The sequence below is a fragment of the Bos indicus x Bos taurus genome, chromosome 19, assembly GCF_003369695.1.
Source record: "Bos indicus x Bos taurus breed Angus x Brahman F1 hybrid chromosome 19, Bos_hybrid_MaternalHap_v2.0, whole genome shotgun sequence".
Lineage (NCBI taxonomy): Eukaryota > Metazoa > Chordata > Mammalia > Artiodactyla > Bovidae > Bos > Bos indicus x Bos taurus.
In genome coordinates this window covers 359,625-375,991 of record NC_040094.1, presented here as the reverse complement: position 1 = coordinate 375,991, position 16,367 = coordinate 359,625, and the positions used below count along the sequence as shown (strand labels likewise).

The 16,367-nt window shown below is 38.6% G+C and overlaps 1 protein-coding gene and 1 pseudogene across 1 annotated transcript; one reads left to right on the top strand and one right to left on the bottom strand.

Annotated features, from left to right (window-relative positions):
- The first annotated feature begins 7,246 nt into the window (after positions 1 to 7,246).
- LOC113877365 lies at positions 7,247 to 8,258 on the top strand (annotated as a pseudogene).
- A 4,786-nt stretch (positions 8,259 to 13,044) lies between these two features.
- LOC113878365 lies at positions 13,045 to 15,183 on the bottom strand. Its single transcript, XM_027519378.1, has one exon. It carries the CDS (start codon positions 15,181 to 15,183, stop codon positions 13,045 to 13,047), a length of 2,139 nt encoding a protein of 712 aa, XP_027375179.1.
- Positions 15,184 to 16,367: the final 1,184 nt, after the last annotated feature.

Below are 16,367 nucleotides of genomic sequence, written 5' to 3'. Positions count from 1 at the left end.
AAGCCTATGAAATTCCTTTGTTATTCATAGTGGAATTTTGTAAAACTCTATGGCATGTTAAGAAGAGTTCTCATTGTGAAAACATCGTAATCAATAATATAAAAGGTTTACAGGTTTTCTATTCCTGGTATATTTTATCAATTTACCCAACCTTCTTTGAACTGTTGCTTACGAGGAACAACATGGCAGAAAACATTGGCTGGAATATATTAAAGTCAAAATACGGTATCAATGAGTGAGTGAAATGTGTTCAGTCATGTCCGACTCTTTGCGACCCCATGGACTATATAGTCCATGGAATTCTCCAGGTCAGTTCTGGAGTGGGGAGTCATTTCCTTCTCCAGGGGATCTTCCCAACCCAGGGATCAAACCCAGGTCTCCTGCATTGCAGGCAGATTCTTTACCAGCTGAGCCACAAGGGAAGCCCATGGTGTCAATGGATTGCCATTAAATTTTAGTATACTAATATAACATATTAATAATATTTATATCTTAATAGTCTTCATTCGTTTTCCCATTTAATCTTTCCACACCACATTCTTCTCACACAACCAGTGCAATGTAGATGGTAAATATCATTGTCCAAATGTAATTTATCAATGTGTGTAATGTGTTAATATTATAGTCATATATCTTGACATCTTCCTTCATCCTTGCCACTGAAATAATGAAGTACATATATGGCCAAAACAATGTTAGATTTGGGTAAATTTCCAACATAGAGGACAGATAGAGGCATACTAATTATGGGATGCATGAATATATTCATTATAAATCATGCAGTAATAATGTTCAGTACATAGTAGGTTCTGTGTTATAGCCAGAGGCAGCAACATTTAACCTCCCTGAACACCTTTCTCTTTAGTTAGAAACATGCTATGGTCCAGACAGCAAGTCCCCTCTAAATATAACACATCACTCTTCCTTCCTATCCATCAGGTTCCCTAAAGTTAATAGAGACTTCAGCTAGATTACCTCTAAGGTCCTTTACAGATGGTACAATCTGTCTCTATAAAATATGATTCTACTTCTGTGTAAATTCACCCCAGGTACTGGAAAGGACTTGAAAGTTGTAAACAAAGAAAAAAAAAAGAATCACCTCATATTCAAACAAGAAATTGTTTGATACATGTAATCTGTTTAACCTATGGTGGTGACATGAAGCCATCTAGTAGTATAAAATTTCAGAAGGGCAAACATTTTCAAATGTGACCTTATTTGTTGTCCTGTTATTCAGATTCAGAAACTCATAGACTCATCACAAAGTGGATATCCACCTATTTAGCACTGAAGTAAATAAAATGTTAGAAATTGTATTATGCAAGGAGAGCAAACCAGTCAATCTTAATAGAAATCAGTCCTGAATATTCATTGGAAGAACTAAAGCTGAAGCTGAAACTCCAATACTTTGAACCACCTGATGTGAAGAACTGACTCATTGAAAAAGACCCTGATGCTGGGAAGGTTGACGGCAGGAGGAAAAGGGGACGACAGAGGATGAGATGATTGATGGCATCCTCAGTTTAATGGAAATGAGTTTGAACAAGCTCTGGGAGTTGGTGATGGACAGGGAAGCCTGATGTGCTGCAGTCCATGGGGTGACAAAGGGTCGGACACGACTGAGCGACTGAACTGACTGACCAAATGGCAAAGTGTAAGCAAGTGCAGTATTTGGTGAGGTGTGAATCAGCCATGGCTTTCACACATTTATAATAGATTGAGAATTGTCTCTGTACTTAGTAAACAGCACGGCAAAGTTTCCTATTACCATAGCTGGACATAAATGTTTCTAGAACCCCAAAATACCTTTCCTAGAATTATGCCCAAGAGTGAAGAACAAATCAGTTCAGTCACTCTGTCGTGTCCGACTCTTTGTGACCCCATGGACCTCAGCACGCCAGGCCTCCCTGTCCATCACCAACTCCCAGAATCCACCCAACCCACCCAGGTCCATTGAGTCAGTGATGCATTAGTTTAACAAATCTATATTTTCTCTGTTATCTAGCTTATTCTGGTGTGTTCCAATCCAAAGGAAAGCAGTTTGACATTATTGAGCCAGTGAAATATAATGTGGAGTTTTATTTCAGTTATATTTCTTGAGAAAAGAAAAGTAACCTAAACTTTCAAAAAATGGTTACAACCTAGATGCCCATCAGCAGACGAATGGATAAGAAAGCTATGGTACATATACACAATGGAGTATTACTCAGCCATTAAAAAGAATACATTTGAATCAGTTGTAATGAGGTGGATGAAACTGGAGCTGATTATACAGAGTGAAGTAAGCCAGAAGAAAAACACCAATAAAGTATACTAACACATATATATGGAAGACAGCAAAGAGACACAGATGTATAGAACAGTCTTTTGGTCTCCGTGGGAGAGGGTGAGGGTGGGGTGATTTGGGAGAATGGCAATGAAACATGTATAATATCATATGTGAAATGAATTGCCAGTCCAGGTTCAATGCATGGTACAGGATGCTTGGGGCTGGTGCACTGGGATGACCCAGAAGGATGGTATGGGGAGGGAGGGTGGAGGGGGGCTCAGGATGGGGAACACATGTACACCTGTGGCAGTTTCATGTTGATCTATGGCAAAACCAATACAATACTGTAAAATAATTAACCTCGAATTAAAATAAATAAATGAATATTAAGAAAAATAAATAAAATTAAAAACGAAAGAAAAAAAAAATCTGACCATATTAAAAAAAAAAAAAATGGTTACTACTACCTGCCTTGACTACTAATGGCCCAGAATTTCAAACTGGACATTAAAAAAAAAAAAAAAAAAGGATATCAATGTCCCATAAGAAAACTGTTTTTAGAAGGATGTCTAGTTCCTTGTCTTACTGAAGTTTACTTAATGTTTGTGGTGATATTTCTCCAACAGAGAGCAAAATATTCATGGTTATTTTGCTTGGGGCTGGTGCACTGGGACGACCCAAGGGATGGTATGGGGAGGGAGGAGGGAGGAGGGTTCAGGATGGCAGCATGTGTATACCTGTGGCAGATTCATGTTGATATATGGCAAAACCAATACAATATTGTAAAGTTAAAAAATAAATTAAATTAAAAAATACAGAAAAATAAAATAAAACTAGTTCAGCAATGTCTCCAATAATTTTTTCCCAAACTTAAACTTTTTATTTAATGCTCAGGTATAGCTGATACAATAATTTAATACAAATTACTTAGTATTCTATATCAGAAAAGGAGTTAAAAATGAAAGAGTTGTGGAGGATAAATTTTACTTACCACTTTGATAAGTATCAAATAAACAATATTTCTAACCACAGGAAATAATGGGTGCAGTAAAAATTAAATGGAAAGCTATCAAAAGTTATTCTCATAGCCATTGGGCATGAGTCTTTGACATATCTCAAGCTCTATAAGCATTTGCTTCTGGAAACAGAGATAATCTTCAATTAAATTTCTATTAAAAGTTCATAAATTTTAAGTGGAAAAAAAAAAGGCTTTAGCTCTAAAGAAATGACTGAATTTATCAAAAATCTTTGATGCCATTTATATTTGTAAGATGCACAGTTAAGTTTTTAAATAATTTTTAACTGAGATGTTGAGAATTATGTTTTTCCATTTAGGGCATAAGTGTAGAGATTTAAAGATTAGATAAGAATCTTTATGCCATTGAAATGGAAGCTTTGTATATTCTAAATGAATATTTTCCAAATGGACTTGTCATTCTGGTGAGTGAAAGAATTAGCCACTCAGTCATGCCTGACTCTTTGTGCCCCATTGATTGTGTCGTCCATGGGATTTCCAGGCAAGAATACTGGAGTGGGTCACCATTTCATACTCCAGGAGATCTTCCCCACCCAGGAACTGAACCCGGATCTACCTATATTCCAAGCAGATTCTGTATGAATAGCCAGAGAAACCCAAGGGCTCTGGAAAAAGTACTCCTTTTATTTACATAAATTCTGATTCTCTAATTATTGTACTTTCCTCCCAAAGACCGAGAGTATAGATTTAAGCCCTGCAAATTATTTCTTTGACAAATTAAAAGAAAATGCTGGATTTAATCCATCTCCATAATTTGGGTGTAATAAATACATTCCAGAAAAATTCAGAGATTTGCTACCTTGTAGCTTTCAATGGCATTTACACTTCTTAGCCTGTTATGGAGACTTTCTGTTTATTTGACTGTTTTGCCAATAAAATAAAAACATTTTATTTAAATTGTTTTCTTTTGTACTATAAAAAAATTTATCCTTGAAAATATACTTTTGGGTTTATTTGATTTCTCTTGAAAGACTTTTGTCTCTGCATGTTCACTCTATCTGAAAGTACTCTTTACCCTTGTGCTTGTAGAAAACACTTAGTTTTCCTTCAAGTTCTTGTTAAATGTTATTATTCTTTGATCCATATACTAATTCTCTCCATTCAAATCTTTATTATCAAACTAATCACTTCTAACATTAATTTTCTCTGCATTTATCTCCTTTACCATAAACACACCAAACAGATATTTTGAGGCAAGCACTGTTATCATTTACTTTATTCCCCTGGCAAAGTGGCTCACATACATGTAGGGTTGACTGCTGTTTGTATACAAAGATTACCTTAGTATAATGACTAACTCATATGCCATCTTGGAAGTATCAAAATTAAAGTAGCTAACTTCTGAAAGTACTTCATTCAACATCTAGGAACAGCTTAGATACTGTAAATATAATTTATTCATTGCTATCTGCATTTCAATATATCAAGCCCACAGATTTATTTTGTTATGTTCTGGTTAAGGATAGCTATAAAATTCAGATTATTTGCCAATACTGTATTTGGCAAGTTTTACATAAACATAATAAATTCTGATATCACTTTAAAATTGGAAGATCTTAGAGGGCTCAGATGATAAAAATCTGTCTGCAACGTGGGGATTAGGGTTCAATCTCTGAATCAGGAATATCCCCTGGGAGAAGGGAATGGCAACCCACTCCAGTATTTTTGCCTGGAGAATCCCATGGACAGAGGAAGGTGGTGGGTTACCGTCCTTGGGGTTGCAAAGAGTGACACAACTGAGCAATTAGCATACACACACACCAACACACACACACACACACACCCACACACACACAAGATCTTAGAACACACAGCTTGGAATGTACAGTTAAAAATTAAACCAGGCTGAGTGTCTGCTGACCATTATTTTGGGAACCACCACCTAGTCAACTTTAGTTTATTCTTATACTCACTCTGACTGTCTTCCCAGATGGGCCTTAGTGATAAATAACCCACCTGCCAGCAGGAAATTTAGCAGACACAGATTCCACCCTTTTGATCAGGAAGATCCCCTGGAGGAGGGCATGCAACACACTCCAGTATTCTTGACTGGAATCTTCCATGACAGAGGAGCCTACTGGGCTGTAATCCATGGGGTCTGACTCACAAAGAGTCAGATATGACTAAAGCGACTGGGCACACAGGCACATACTCACCCCCTTATTATCTAAATGGCTCCCACAGGCGTTTGAGTTTTTGTTTCTTATCTATGCAGTATCAGTTTTATAAATAGCACATGACAACATTGAGAATCCCATGAAAGAGATTGAATCTGTAGTGAAAAGTCTGAAACGAGAATTCCTCACTTTATTCTTTTCATTATCATCTATATTGTCTGAACTGATAATCTTTTCCTGCAAGTATAATCCTTTCACTATAATTAGTAATCATGTAAACTCTGCATTAAGAATGATTCTATCTCTATTGATTAGTTTTTTTGTTTGTTTTGTTTTATAATTTCTGGACATTGTAAGTCTATAAAGAAGATACTTGAACTATTTATTATATAAAATGACCTAAATTGAATTAATTGAGACTTATGCTGTTAGGAAAGGTTAGAGTCAAATTCTGTTCCACTAGCAGCACAAACGTTATGTGAATTTTGTTATATGCTATAAACTCCTTAAGTGCTAGCTTGGATAAATGAAAAATGAATAATGAAATGGAATAAGCAAACAAAACAATGATCTAAGTTTTTTGCCACTTCTTTTTCCCCTATCCAAGTCTCTCTTGCTTTATTCACATAACTCTTCTAAATGCAAAACTCTTCCTCTAATTCATAAAGGACTTTGCTATTTCTAAATCTGGAGTCTTTGTCTTTGGTCTATTCACATAGGAATACCACATCCTCCTGTATTGGGGGGACATAGTAGTAAAGTGGGATGTCCCCGGTGGCTGAGACTGTAAAGACTCCGGCTGCAATGTGGAAGACTCAGGTTCAATTCCTGGGTTCAGAAAATCCCCTGGAGAGGAAAATGACTACTCATGTTAGTATGCTTGCCTGGAGAATTCCATGAACAGAGGAGGCTGGAAGACTGTAATTCATGGGTTAGCAAAGAGTCAGAAATGAGCAACATCAAAAATAGGCCTCAGTAATTTTCCTTCAAATTCCTATAATGTGGGACTCCCTAATATTCCAGTGGTAAAGAATCCACTTGCCAATGCAGGAGTCACAGTTTCAATTCCTGGGACAGAAAAAATCCCCTTAAGAAGGTAATGGCAACCCACTCCAGTATTCTTGCCTGGGAAATCCTATGGCCAGAGAGCCTGGCAGGCTATAGCCTATAGGGTCACAAAATTGTTGAGCATGACTTAGCAACTAAACAACAACAACGATACAGTAAATAGGAAATACATTCTCAAACTTTGAATTTCTAAATATGCACATACTGGGAAGCTTCCAAGGTGGTCCAGTAGTTAAGACTCTGTGCTTCCACTGCAGGGGGCACAGGTCAGGTCCCTGATCCCTGGCCAGGTAACTAAGATCTAAGATCCTGCATGTGGCATGACTAATAAACAAATAAATATGCACATACTTTTAAAGACTGCAAAAGTCTTTCCAAATATGTTCACCATTTTGTCCCGAACCATCCGTGGGACCAATGATGAATCCACAATTTTATAGCAATCTGTACGTAACAGTTGGTGGTTGAAGCCAGTCTAAAATAAACTTTGCGTCATAATTCCCTCATTCCAAACAAAATGGAGACAGAGAGCCATTCTGTTTGGGAGTCATCTGTTTACCCAGCTACCTAGGGGTTACGACCTATTAAAAGTCTTACCTCCTACAGTCTTAGACTATGTCTGATAATAGCAATGTGTGAAGGAAACTGAGGGTAGAAGAAAAAAAGAGAAAATGATACAAGAAAGAGAGACGAAATGTAAGATGGGCTTCTCATTCACATCTTATTTTAATTTATCTAAGTGAACAATGCCTGGCACCTAAGAAAATGGACAGAAGAAATTCCACCTTGGTGACTGAATTTGTTCTCTTGGGATTAACAGATCATCCAGATCTTCAGTCCATCCTCTTTGTGCTGTTCCTGGGGATCTATCTGATCACTGTGTGAGGGAACCTTGGGATGTTGCTATTGATCAGGATAGATTTGCACCTCCACACCCCTATGTACTTCTTTTTTGCCATTTGTCCTGCTTGGGTTTGTGATATTCCACTAACGTGACTCCCAAGATGTTGGTGAACTTATCAGAGAGAAAACAAACAAACAAACAAACATTTCCTATACTGCTTACTTAATTCAGTGCTATTTTTTCATTGCCATGGTGATTACTGAATATTACATGCTAGCTGTGATGGCTTATGACAGGTACATGGCCATCTGTAATCCTTTGATTCATAGCAGCAAGATGTCCAAAGGGGTCTGCATTCACCTGACTGCTGGTCCATAGATCTACAGGTTCCTTAGTGGCCTGATGGAAACCACGTGGACATACCACTTTATCTTCTGTGGCTCCAGTGTCATTAATCACTTCTATTGAGCTGACCCACCCTTCATTCGACTCTCCTGCTCTGACACTTACATTAAGGAGACATCTATGGTGTCTATCTATCTATCCATCTATCGTGGTGGGAGGATTTAACCTCTCCAACTTTCTTCTCATAATCCTCATCTCCAACATCTTCATTCTCACTGCCATCCTGAGGATGTACTCTGCTGAAGGCAGATGCAAAAATTTTCCACTTGTGACTGTGTTTTATGGGACCCTGTTTTGTAAGTCTGTTAGACCTCCCAAAGACCAGTCAGTGGAGCAGTCAAAATCATTGCTGTTTTCCACACTTTTGTAAGCCCTATGTTGAACCCCATCATTTATAGTTTGAAGAACAAGGATGTGAAACAAGCTTTTCAGAATGTTCAGGAGAAATGTACTTTTGAATTCAAATTGCAGTGTCTTTTTCTTTACATATTAAATAAAAGTTGTATTTACGGGAATTGAATCCAAGTTTAAGTGCATTCTTGAGAAGTCAATTTTAAATCCATGATTAAAAACTATAAGCTATGACAGAATAGTTAAAGACTCAGTTTATCCACCCAACATGGGAGCACCGCAGTATGTAAGACAAATCCTAACAAGTATGAAAGGAGAAATTAACAATAACACAATAATAGTGGGAGACTTTAATACCCCACTCACACTTATGGATAGATCAACTAAACAGAAAATTAACAAGGAAAAAAAAATGTATCTATAAAGTTCACTAAAGCAAAGCACAGTAAAATGAGGTATGGCAATAAAAGGCATTAAATTTATCAAATAAAAAAAAAATAAATAAAGTGCTGAAAAATTAAAAAAAAAACAAAAACAAAAAACAGACTGTGATCCAATGATCATACAAGAAAAAGAAAGAAAAGGCATCCAAATTGGAAAGGAAGAAGCAAAACTGTTACTATTTGCAAATGACATGATACTATATATGGAAAATATATTTTTTCTAAAGCTTCCACCTCCAAATTATTAGAACTAATAAATGTGTTCAGGAAAGTTTCAGGCTACAAGACTGATACACAGAGATCTGTTGCGTTCCTATACACCAATAATGAACTACCAGAAAGAGAAAGCAAAAATACATGTATAGAGATAGATAGATAGATATCAAAATCACAGCAAAAAGAATAATACCTAGGAATAAACTTAACCAAGGAGGTGAAAGACTTACTCTCTGAAAAATATAAAACAGTGATGAAGGAAACTGAAAAAAAAAAAAGACTCAGTTTATAATTTCACATGTGACACATGAGTGCATCGTGTATAAAGTGAGTAAGTTGCTCATTCATGTCTGACTCTTTGTGACCCTATGGACTCTAGCCCACCAGGTTCCTCCATCAATGGGATTTTTCAGGCAAGAATACTGGAGGGGGTTGCCATTTCCTTCTTCAGGGGATCTTCCTGACCCACAGACTGAAACTGGGTCTCCCACATTGCAGGCAGACTCTTTACAGTCTGAGCCACCAGGGAATCGTGTCAAAGGTTGGGAATTATATTTGTAGGTATTTCACTTTTACATTTATATCTGTATATATACATTAATTTTATATTAAAAAGTTACACATTCTCAGTAAAACGTTTAATATCCCAAAGAATATAAAGTAAAAGATTTCCTTCTCTTTGCCTCACTCTGATCTTCCATTCTCAATTCTCAAATTTACCATTGTTAACAATTCTTTATATTTCCAGAATACTTGTCTATATCTACAAATCAATGTATGGCATGGCCATGTACAAAACTGTTAATAACACATGTTAACTATGGTGAGCTAAGTTTTAGTAGTTTATAATTTTGTGGTACTTACCATGCAAGTGCTTTGAACACATGGCTTAGAAGAATGTGATCACAACTGCTGCTAAGACTTGCTGTTAACTCAGGGAGGCAATGTATGATGGCACCCTCATGTCCATGACTGACATCCATTTTTTTCTCCACTTGTGGCAGTCATTTTCAAAAAGCCATTTTCCTCCTTAGGCCATAATGGGAAGTAAAAACTTCCAGACAATTTATTTGTATATATTAACTCCTGAAGCAAAGAATGGTCCATACAAAGATTTAGGGTTTTCCTCTGGAGGAATTGTATCATCTCTAGAGTTTATCAACATCATTCCAGCTGCCTAGGGTTTTCACACTTTCTCTCCTCTCTAGTAATCTATTTTTTCAGGATGTGGCAGATATTTTCTGTCAATACCATAGTTCAAATTTTACCCACAATTTTCCTTTGTCACAATTAATTCTTATATACCCAATTTGATAATTAATTATGGTGACTTACCTGTAAGTATTTTAATATTAAAGATGCCAGGAGAAATATCAGTAACCTCAGATATGGAGATGACACCTCCCTTATGGCAGAGGGTGAAGAGGAACTAAAAAGCCTCTTGATGAAAGTGAAAGTGGAGAGTGAAAAAGTTGGCTTAAAGCTCAACATTCAGAAAATGAAGATCATGGCATCCAGTCCCACCACTTCATGGGAAATAGATGGGGAAACAGTGGAAACAGCGTCAGACTTTATTTTTGGGGGCTCCAAAATCACTGCAGATGGTGATTGAAGCCATGAAATTAAAAGATGCTTACTCCTTGGAAGGAAAGTTATGACCAACCTAGATAGCATATTCAAAATCGGAGACATTACTTTGCCAACAAAGATCCGTCTAGTCAAGGTTTTTCCTGTGGTCATGTATGGATGTGAGAGTTGGACTGTGAAGAAGGCTGAGCACCGAAGAATTGATGCTTTTGAAATGTTATGTTGGAGAAGACTCTTTTTTTTTTAAATTTTATTTATTTATTTTTTTCAGGATGGGGAAAGCGGGTATACCTATGGCAGATTCATTTCGATATTTGGAGAAGACTCTTGAGAGTCCCTTGGACTGCAAGGAGATCCAATCAGCCCATTCTGAAGGAGATAAGCCCTGGGATTTCTTTGGAAGGAATGATGCTAAAGCTGAAACTCCAGTACTTTGGCCACCTCATGCGAAGAGTTGACTCATTGGAAAAGACTCTGATGCTGGGAGGGACTGGGGGCAGGAGGAGAAGGGGACAACAGAGGATGAGATGGCTGGATGGCATCACTGACTCGATGGACGTGAGTCTGAGTGAAGTCCGGGAGTTGGTGATGGACAGGGAGGCCTGGCGTGATGCGATTCATGGGGTCACAAAGAGTCAGACACGACTGAGCGACTGAACTGAACCTGTAAGTATTTTAGTATTAAAGATGCAAATATTAATACTAGCTGATTTGAAGTCAAAGTTGATGAATGCTTAGTGGGTATCTACAATGAGCCACGAACTGCTTCACATAACAGTGAAATTGCAAGGAACACTAGTGTTGCACAGTTTTATGAAACTGTAAAGATACAAGTCAAACATTTTTGTTGTTGTTGTTAGGTGCTATAATAAAGAAAATGAAAGAGCTGATGTTATAGAGGAAATAATACATTTATTCTGAGTAAATTGAAGTGAGCCTTTTAATTGCACAAAACAGGAACTTGTTCACTTTATGTGCACTTGTCAAAATATACCTATAAGTCCCAGTTCAATATTATGTCAGACCAGGCAGGGTGTGAACAAAATCACTGTTGGATGTTACTTTCAAAGGAAAAGGATAGCATGACTATTATTACCCTCAACTGACACCTTTTTTTCTCATTTGTATTTCAAAGCATCCTTTTCACCTTAGACCTATTTTTGCTCAGTATTTCTTCCAGAGTAATGTTTTTATAGTTATTAATTGCTATGCTATCCCATACAATTATTTCAATCTTTTCATTACCAGATATTGTTATTGAAATAACTTTAATTTGAAAGTTAGATTTCCTATAAATTATGTTAAAACATACATACAAATAAATAACTATTCTTTTAACTTTTAACATTCAGTTTATAGCTTGTTGAATTCTACTTAAATATCTAGAGATCTATTGTTTTTAAGCATACAAACATATTCAGTTGTGTACAACTGCTGAGGACCAGCCCCGGCTGATCCAGGGTATTCGAAGGGGAGACGGCGTCGGCGACTATTTATATGCTAATTAGAGATATAGAGAACAATAGAATGAGGATAGCTCAGTAGGAAAATTCAGTGGAGAAAAGAAGCTGAGTAGCTTGGTTTACGCGGGAGACCAATAAAACTTCAAGACAAGAAGTTTGCACCACTTACGTAGGCCGCAGGCGCCCTCTCGAATAGCGGAAGGTGCCTCACCCTAGACACCTTCTCGAGTGGGTCTTAGAAGCCCAGGCATAATTAGTAAGCGTGGTGGGTTCCGCGCTCCAGATGGAGACTCAGCTGGAAGTTGAAAGAAAGAATGACATGGGGAGACCAAGCGTTGGTGAGCAAGGCCTGTAGCTTTATTTTTAACAGGGGCTTTTATACCCTAAGTTACACATAGAGGATAATAGGGGATGCAAAGTCAGCAGTCTTTGATTCTTATCAAAAACCAAGGTTTCTTTCCTGCAAATTTATCGTATACAAATGGTTTAGGTGATTTACATCATCTTCTGGCCAGAAGGCCTACTAACATTTTATGACTCTTGACAAGGACTTATCAACAAAGACTTACTTTCTCTAAGAGTAATTATTTTAAGGTTTGGCACCATCTTCCGAAGATAAAATTGCATTCCTATAGGGCGGATGTGTAATGGGTTTACAACAAAGGAAAGAATTTATTACCTTAAGGGTCTAAAGTTACTAACACCAAGGCCACTACTTATTTTTTCTACATACCCACTATTAATTAATACATATTCAAGGATACAATTCAGGGGATGTGAAAACTTGGCAACAAACATTGACTCATCAATGAAATCCTTTACTAGTTTATTCTGACAGTTTTTAACTCTCTGAGAGGCTCTAAGCTATTTGAATATCTTAAGCTTCCCATGCCTCTGGAGGCTAGGAGACTGTAAACAATCGTATGCATAGCTGCAGGAGTCCGGGTAAACTTGTCAGGCGAGTTAGAGAGCCATCTGAGGGGTTTGGATTTAAACACTCCTAATTGCCCAGGAACTTTATTAATTGGAGCTGTAAGTTAACTCTTTGACAGAGAGAGAGAGAGATGGTGGTAGGGGACAGCCCCCAGTAAAGTCAGAGGTGAGAGCACAAAGCAATAAAGTAGGCAGACTCTGGTTTTTTGGGGGAAAATGCTCGAGAATATCCGGGGGGACTCCTGAGGCTCGATCCCACCTTTGCGTATGCCAAGCCTCCTTCCTCATGACCTTTGTCATGAGTGGAATGCCTCACCGGCTCCCCGCATCTCCCCCTTTTTTATTTCTTAAAACAGCCAGATGTAGCTCAGTCGCGAGCCTCTGAATGCTCTGCCGAAGAATCCTGACAATACAAGGAAGAACGATTATTAGAAGTAAAATTAAAACAGCCAACGTAGCATAGCCGAGGAAGGTAGACAGAATATTTTTTCCTGAAATGTAGTTAGAGAAAGTATGGAAGAAATCATTTGCTGTTCCAGCGGCAGTAAAATCTAATCGGGAGTGTTCCAGGGTTGCTATTTGATTGTGAAGTTTCCCTAAGTCTAAGCTAATGTCAGAGCTGTTCCAAATACCTGAAATATGGTTTTTAATCTTTTCCCATTCAAAATCTGTCTCATTTACTTTCAGGGGTGTTACACATATCCACCGGTAGTCAGCATGACAGGACAATGCCATTTTCACCTTTAAAGCCTGCAATTCAGTCCCAATATGTATTACTGCTTCCTCTAGGCCGTCTACCCTCATCTCTAATTTCCTGTCTATAGCTTCCTGTGTTGCCAATGCTAAAGAAACATTTTTGGACATAGAATCAACATATTGAGCAGTATGTACTTGTTGAGTCAATGATATTGCTGCCACAGTAACAGAAGTAATTGCACTTATCAAAGCTGCTATTCCCAAGATAAGTAAGCCCACAAACCGTCGTGTTCGCATTAAATCCTGCAGTTGTTGCAATACAGCCAAACCGTAATTATCATACCAATAAGAATGCACAGACACAGGTATCATGAGATAGGGTGGGCGTTTCAACACAACAAAAGAACAAACATTATATTGGGGGGTCAAACAAGATGAAAGCATACATTGTTCACAAGTTACGATATTAGGTCCACCTGAATAATTCATGTGTACATTTAATCTTTTGGAGTCATTAGTAAAGAGAAAAACATAAGGCGAGGGTACACAAGCTAAAACAGAATAAGTAGAATTGCTATTTGGACGGAATAAGGAAATGGGAGCAGTGGCAGCAAGGGCCCTCCAAATTTCTGGCTGCCAAGAGGTTCTGTTCTTAGTTGTATAGGACAATATAGGCGAAACAAATCGATTATTATGCCATCTAGTAATGCTTAAAGGCCAAGAAACCAAATCTTTCTTCCAATTATAAAATCTGCTGGGAAAGTCATCAAGGGGCAATGGGCTCCTATCTAGGTCTGAGTTACTCCAATCTTGAATCATGTAATTTCCTCCTCCCGGTATTCTATAATCAGCTCTTAAACGATAAGTACAAGATTTCCAAATCGGATACCCTGTACGATCATCTATAGTGTTCCATATGGCATCTGAAGGCTCGGTATTATAACAACTTGGATATCCAGGAGGGGGTCTATGGATTATAAGTTCGTGGGGATCAACGGCCGCGGGCATACGAGCCTGTAAAACCCAAAGCGCTAGACGCCCTCTATGTTCAATACCTGAGGCTGGAGAATGAGTCAGAACTGCCTTTTTAGAGGCTCCGACACATCCTTCTTTAGGGGGAATAATAAAGCTTTCTATATCACTCGGGAAGTTGAAACAAACAGGAAGGTCGTCTGCTAGTCCCCTGAAGGTAAAATTGAAATTAATAGGATATTCGTCTGTGGTATAGGAAGTATATGACCCTCCCAGTAACTGAGGCTGGTTTGTGTGGACCCGTAGGGGGTCACTGTTCCAGGTAACTACTTGAAAGGTTGGAGGGTCTGGGAAGTAAGCCCAATACTTTTCAGGAGTGGGGGAGGAGGCGCTTACCTGGCAAGATAATAAGGCAAGCATAGCAATAAACATCTTCTCAGGGGAGGTTGGAGAGCCCTGCAAAGAGGTTATTCCCCGTGCCTGATGGCAGAGTGTTTTTATTTGTCCCCAAGTAGGTATGGAGGCATTCCGGGTCGCCTGAGTCAGGCGGCCTGACCCACTTTTGTGAGGCAAAGGATCGGGGGGAGCGATATCCTGTATGTGAAGTTGAGACATCTGTTTGGTGGGCGGATCTGTTCCCTGCTCATCCGGGATCCCCGATGTCAGTTGCTCCGATGTCAGTGGTGTTTCCTGTGCTGGCGGGGGGAGCGAAGGCAGAGGAGGCCCTTTTCTCTTTTGGGGTCGCGGCGGCCGTGGAACTCGGTATCCGAGAGGCTGAGACATGGCGAATCAATCTATCTGGAACCCAAATTGGAGAATCTGCGTCCTGTGGAAAAATACAAGCATATCCTCGACCGCTGGTTAACAATGGGTCAGGACCTTTCCATTGTCCGGAAAGGAGGTCCTTCCATTTAACTAATGGTTTTGCATTCAATTGCTCCGGGCACCAATGGCGAAGCATTGCAGTCATTCCAGCTGAATCAGTATTTAAAATATTTATTACAAAAAGAGCATGTTGCAAGAGGTGATGGGGAGAACTATATTTAAACTCCCCTTCTTTTAGTTTTTGAATTTGGGTTTTTAACGTTTGATGTGCTCTTTCCACAATGGCTTGTCCTTGTGGATTATAAGGGATGCCTGTATTATGTTTAATTTGAAACTTTAGACAAAATTCCTGAAAAGACTTAGATGTGTAAGCAGGAGCATTATCAGTTTTCAAGGCTTTTGGCAGACCCATATATGAGAAACAAGTAAAGAGATGTTGTATTACGTCTTTAACTGCTTCCCCTGTGCGAGCAGTTGCAACAATAACATGAGAAAAGGTGTCTACTGTTACATGAACAAAAGACAGTTTTGCAAATGAAGAGATGTGAGTTACATCCATCTGCCAGAGTGCATTAGGTTTAAGACCGCGAGGGTTAACTCCCATAGGTAAACTATTTATAGTAGTGGGACAATGAGAACAGGAACGAACAATCTCCCGAGCAGAGTCTCGAGGAATCTGAAATTGATATCTTAGCGCAGTAGCATTTTGATGGTGGAGTGAATGAGAAGCTCGGGCTTCTTCAAAAGCAGAAGCCACTGTGACCTTAGTTAGTGAATCTGCCAGGTCATTTAAGGCACTTAAAGGTCCAGGCAACCCAGAATGAGCCCGAATGTGACCAATAAAATATGCTCGGCTTCATTTCCAAATTTGCTGCTGCAGTTTAGTTAACAAGTGAAATATTGCAGTTTTGTTCTCAGGCAGGATCGCAGTCTCAATGTGTGGAAACAGCCTGACCACATACTGAGAATCAGAATAAAGGTTAAATTCCTCCTCTGCAAACATAACAAAAGCCTCTATAACAGCTGTGAGTTCAGCTCTCTGGCCCGAAGTCTCCTGCGTATGTAAAACTTTACGCTGATCTTTTGTAACTATAGAAGCTCTGCCATTAGCAGACCCGTCAGTAAATACCATTTGAGCATCT

Coding starts and splice junctions, on each gene's coding strand:
- LOC113878365 (XM_027519378.1), bottom strand. CDS start 15,183: ATGTCTCAGCCTCTCGGATACCGAGTTCCACGGCCGCCGCGACCCCAA.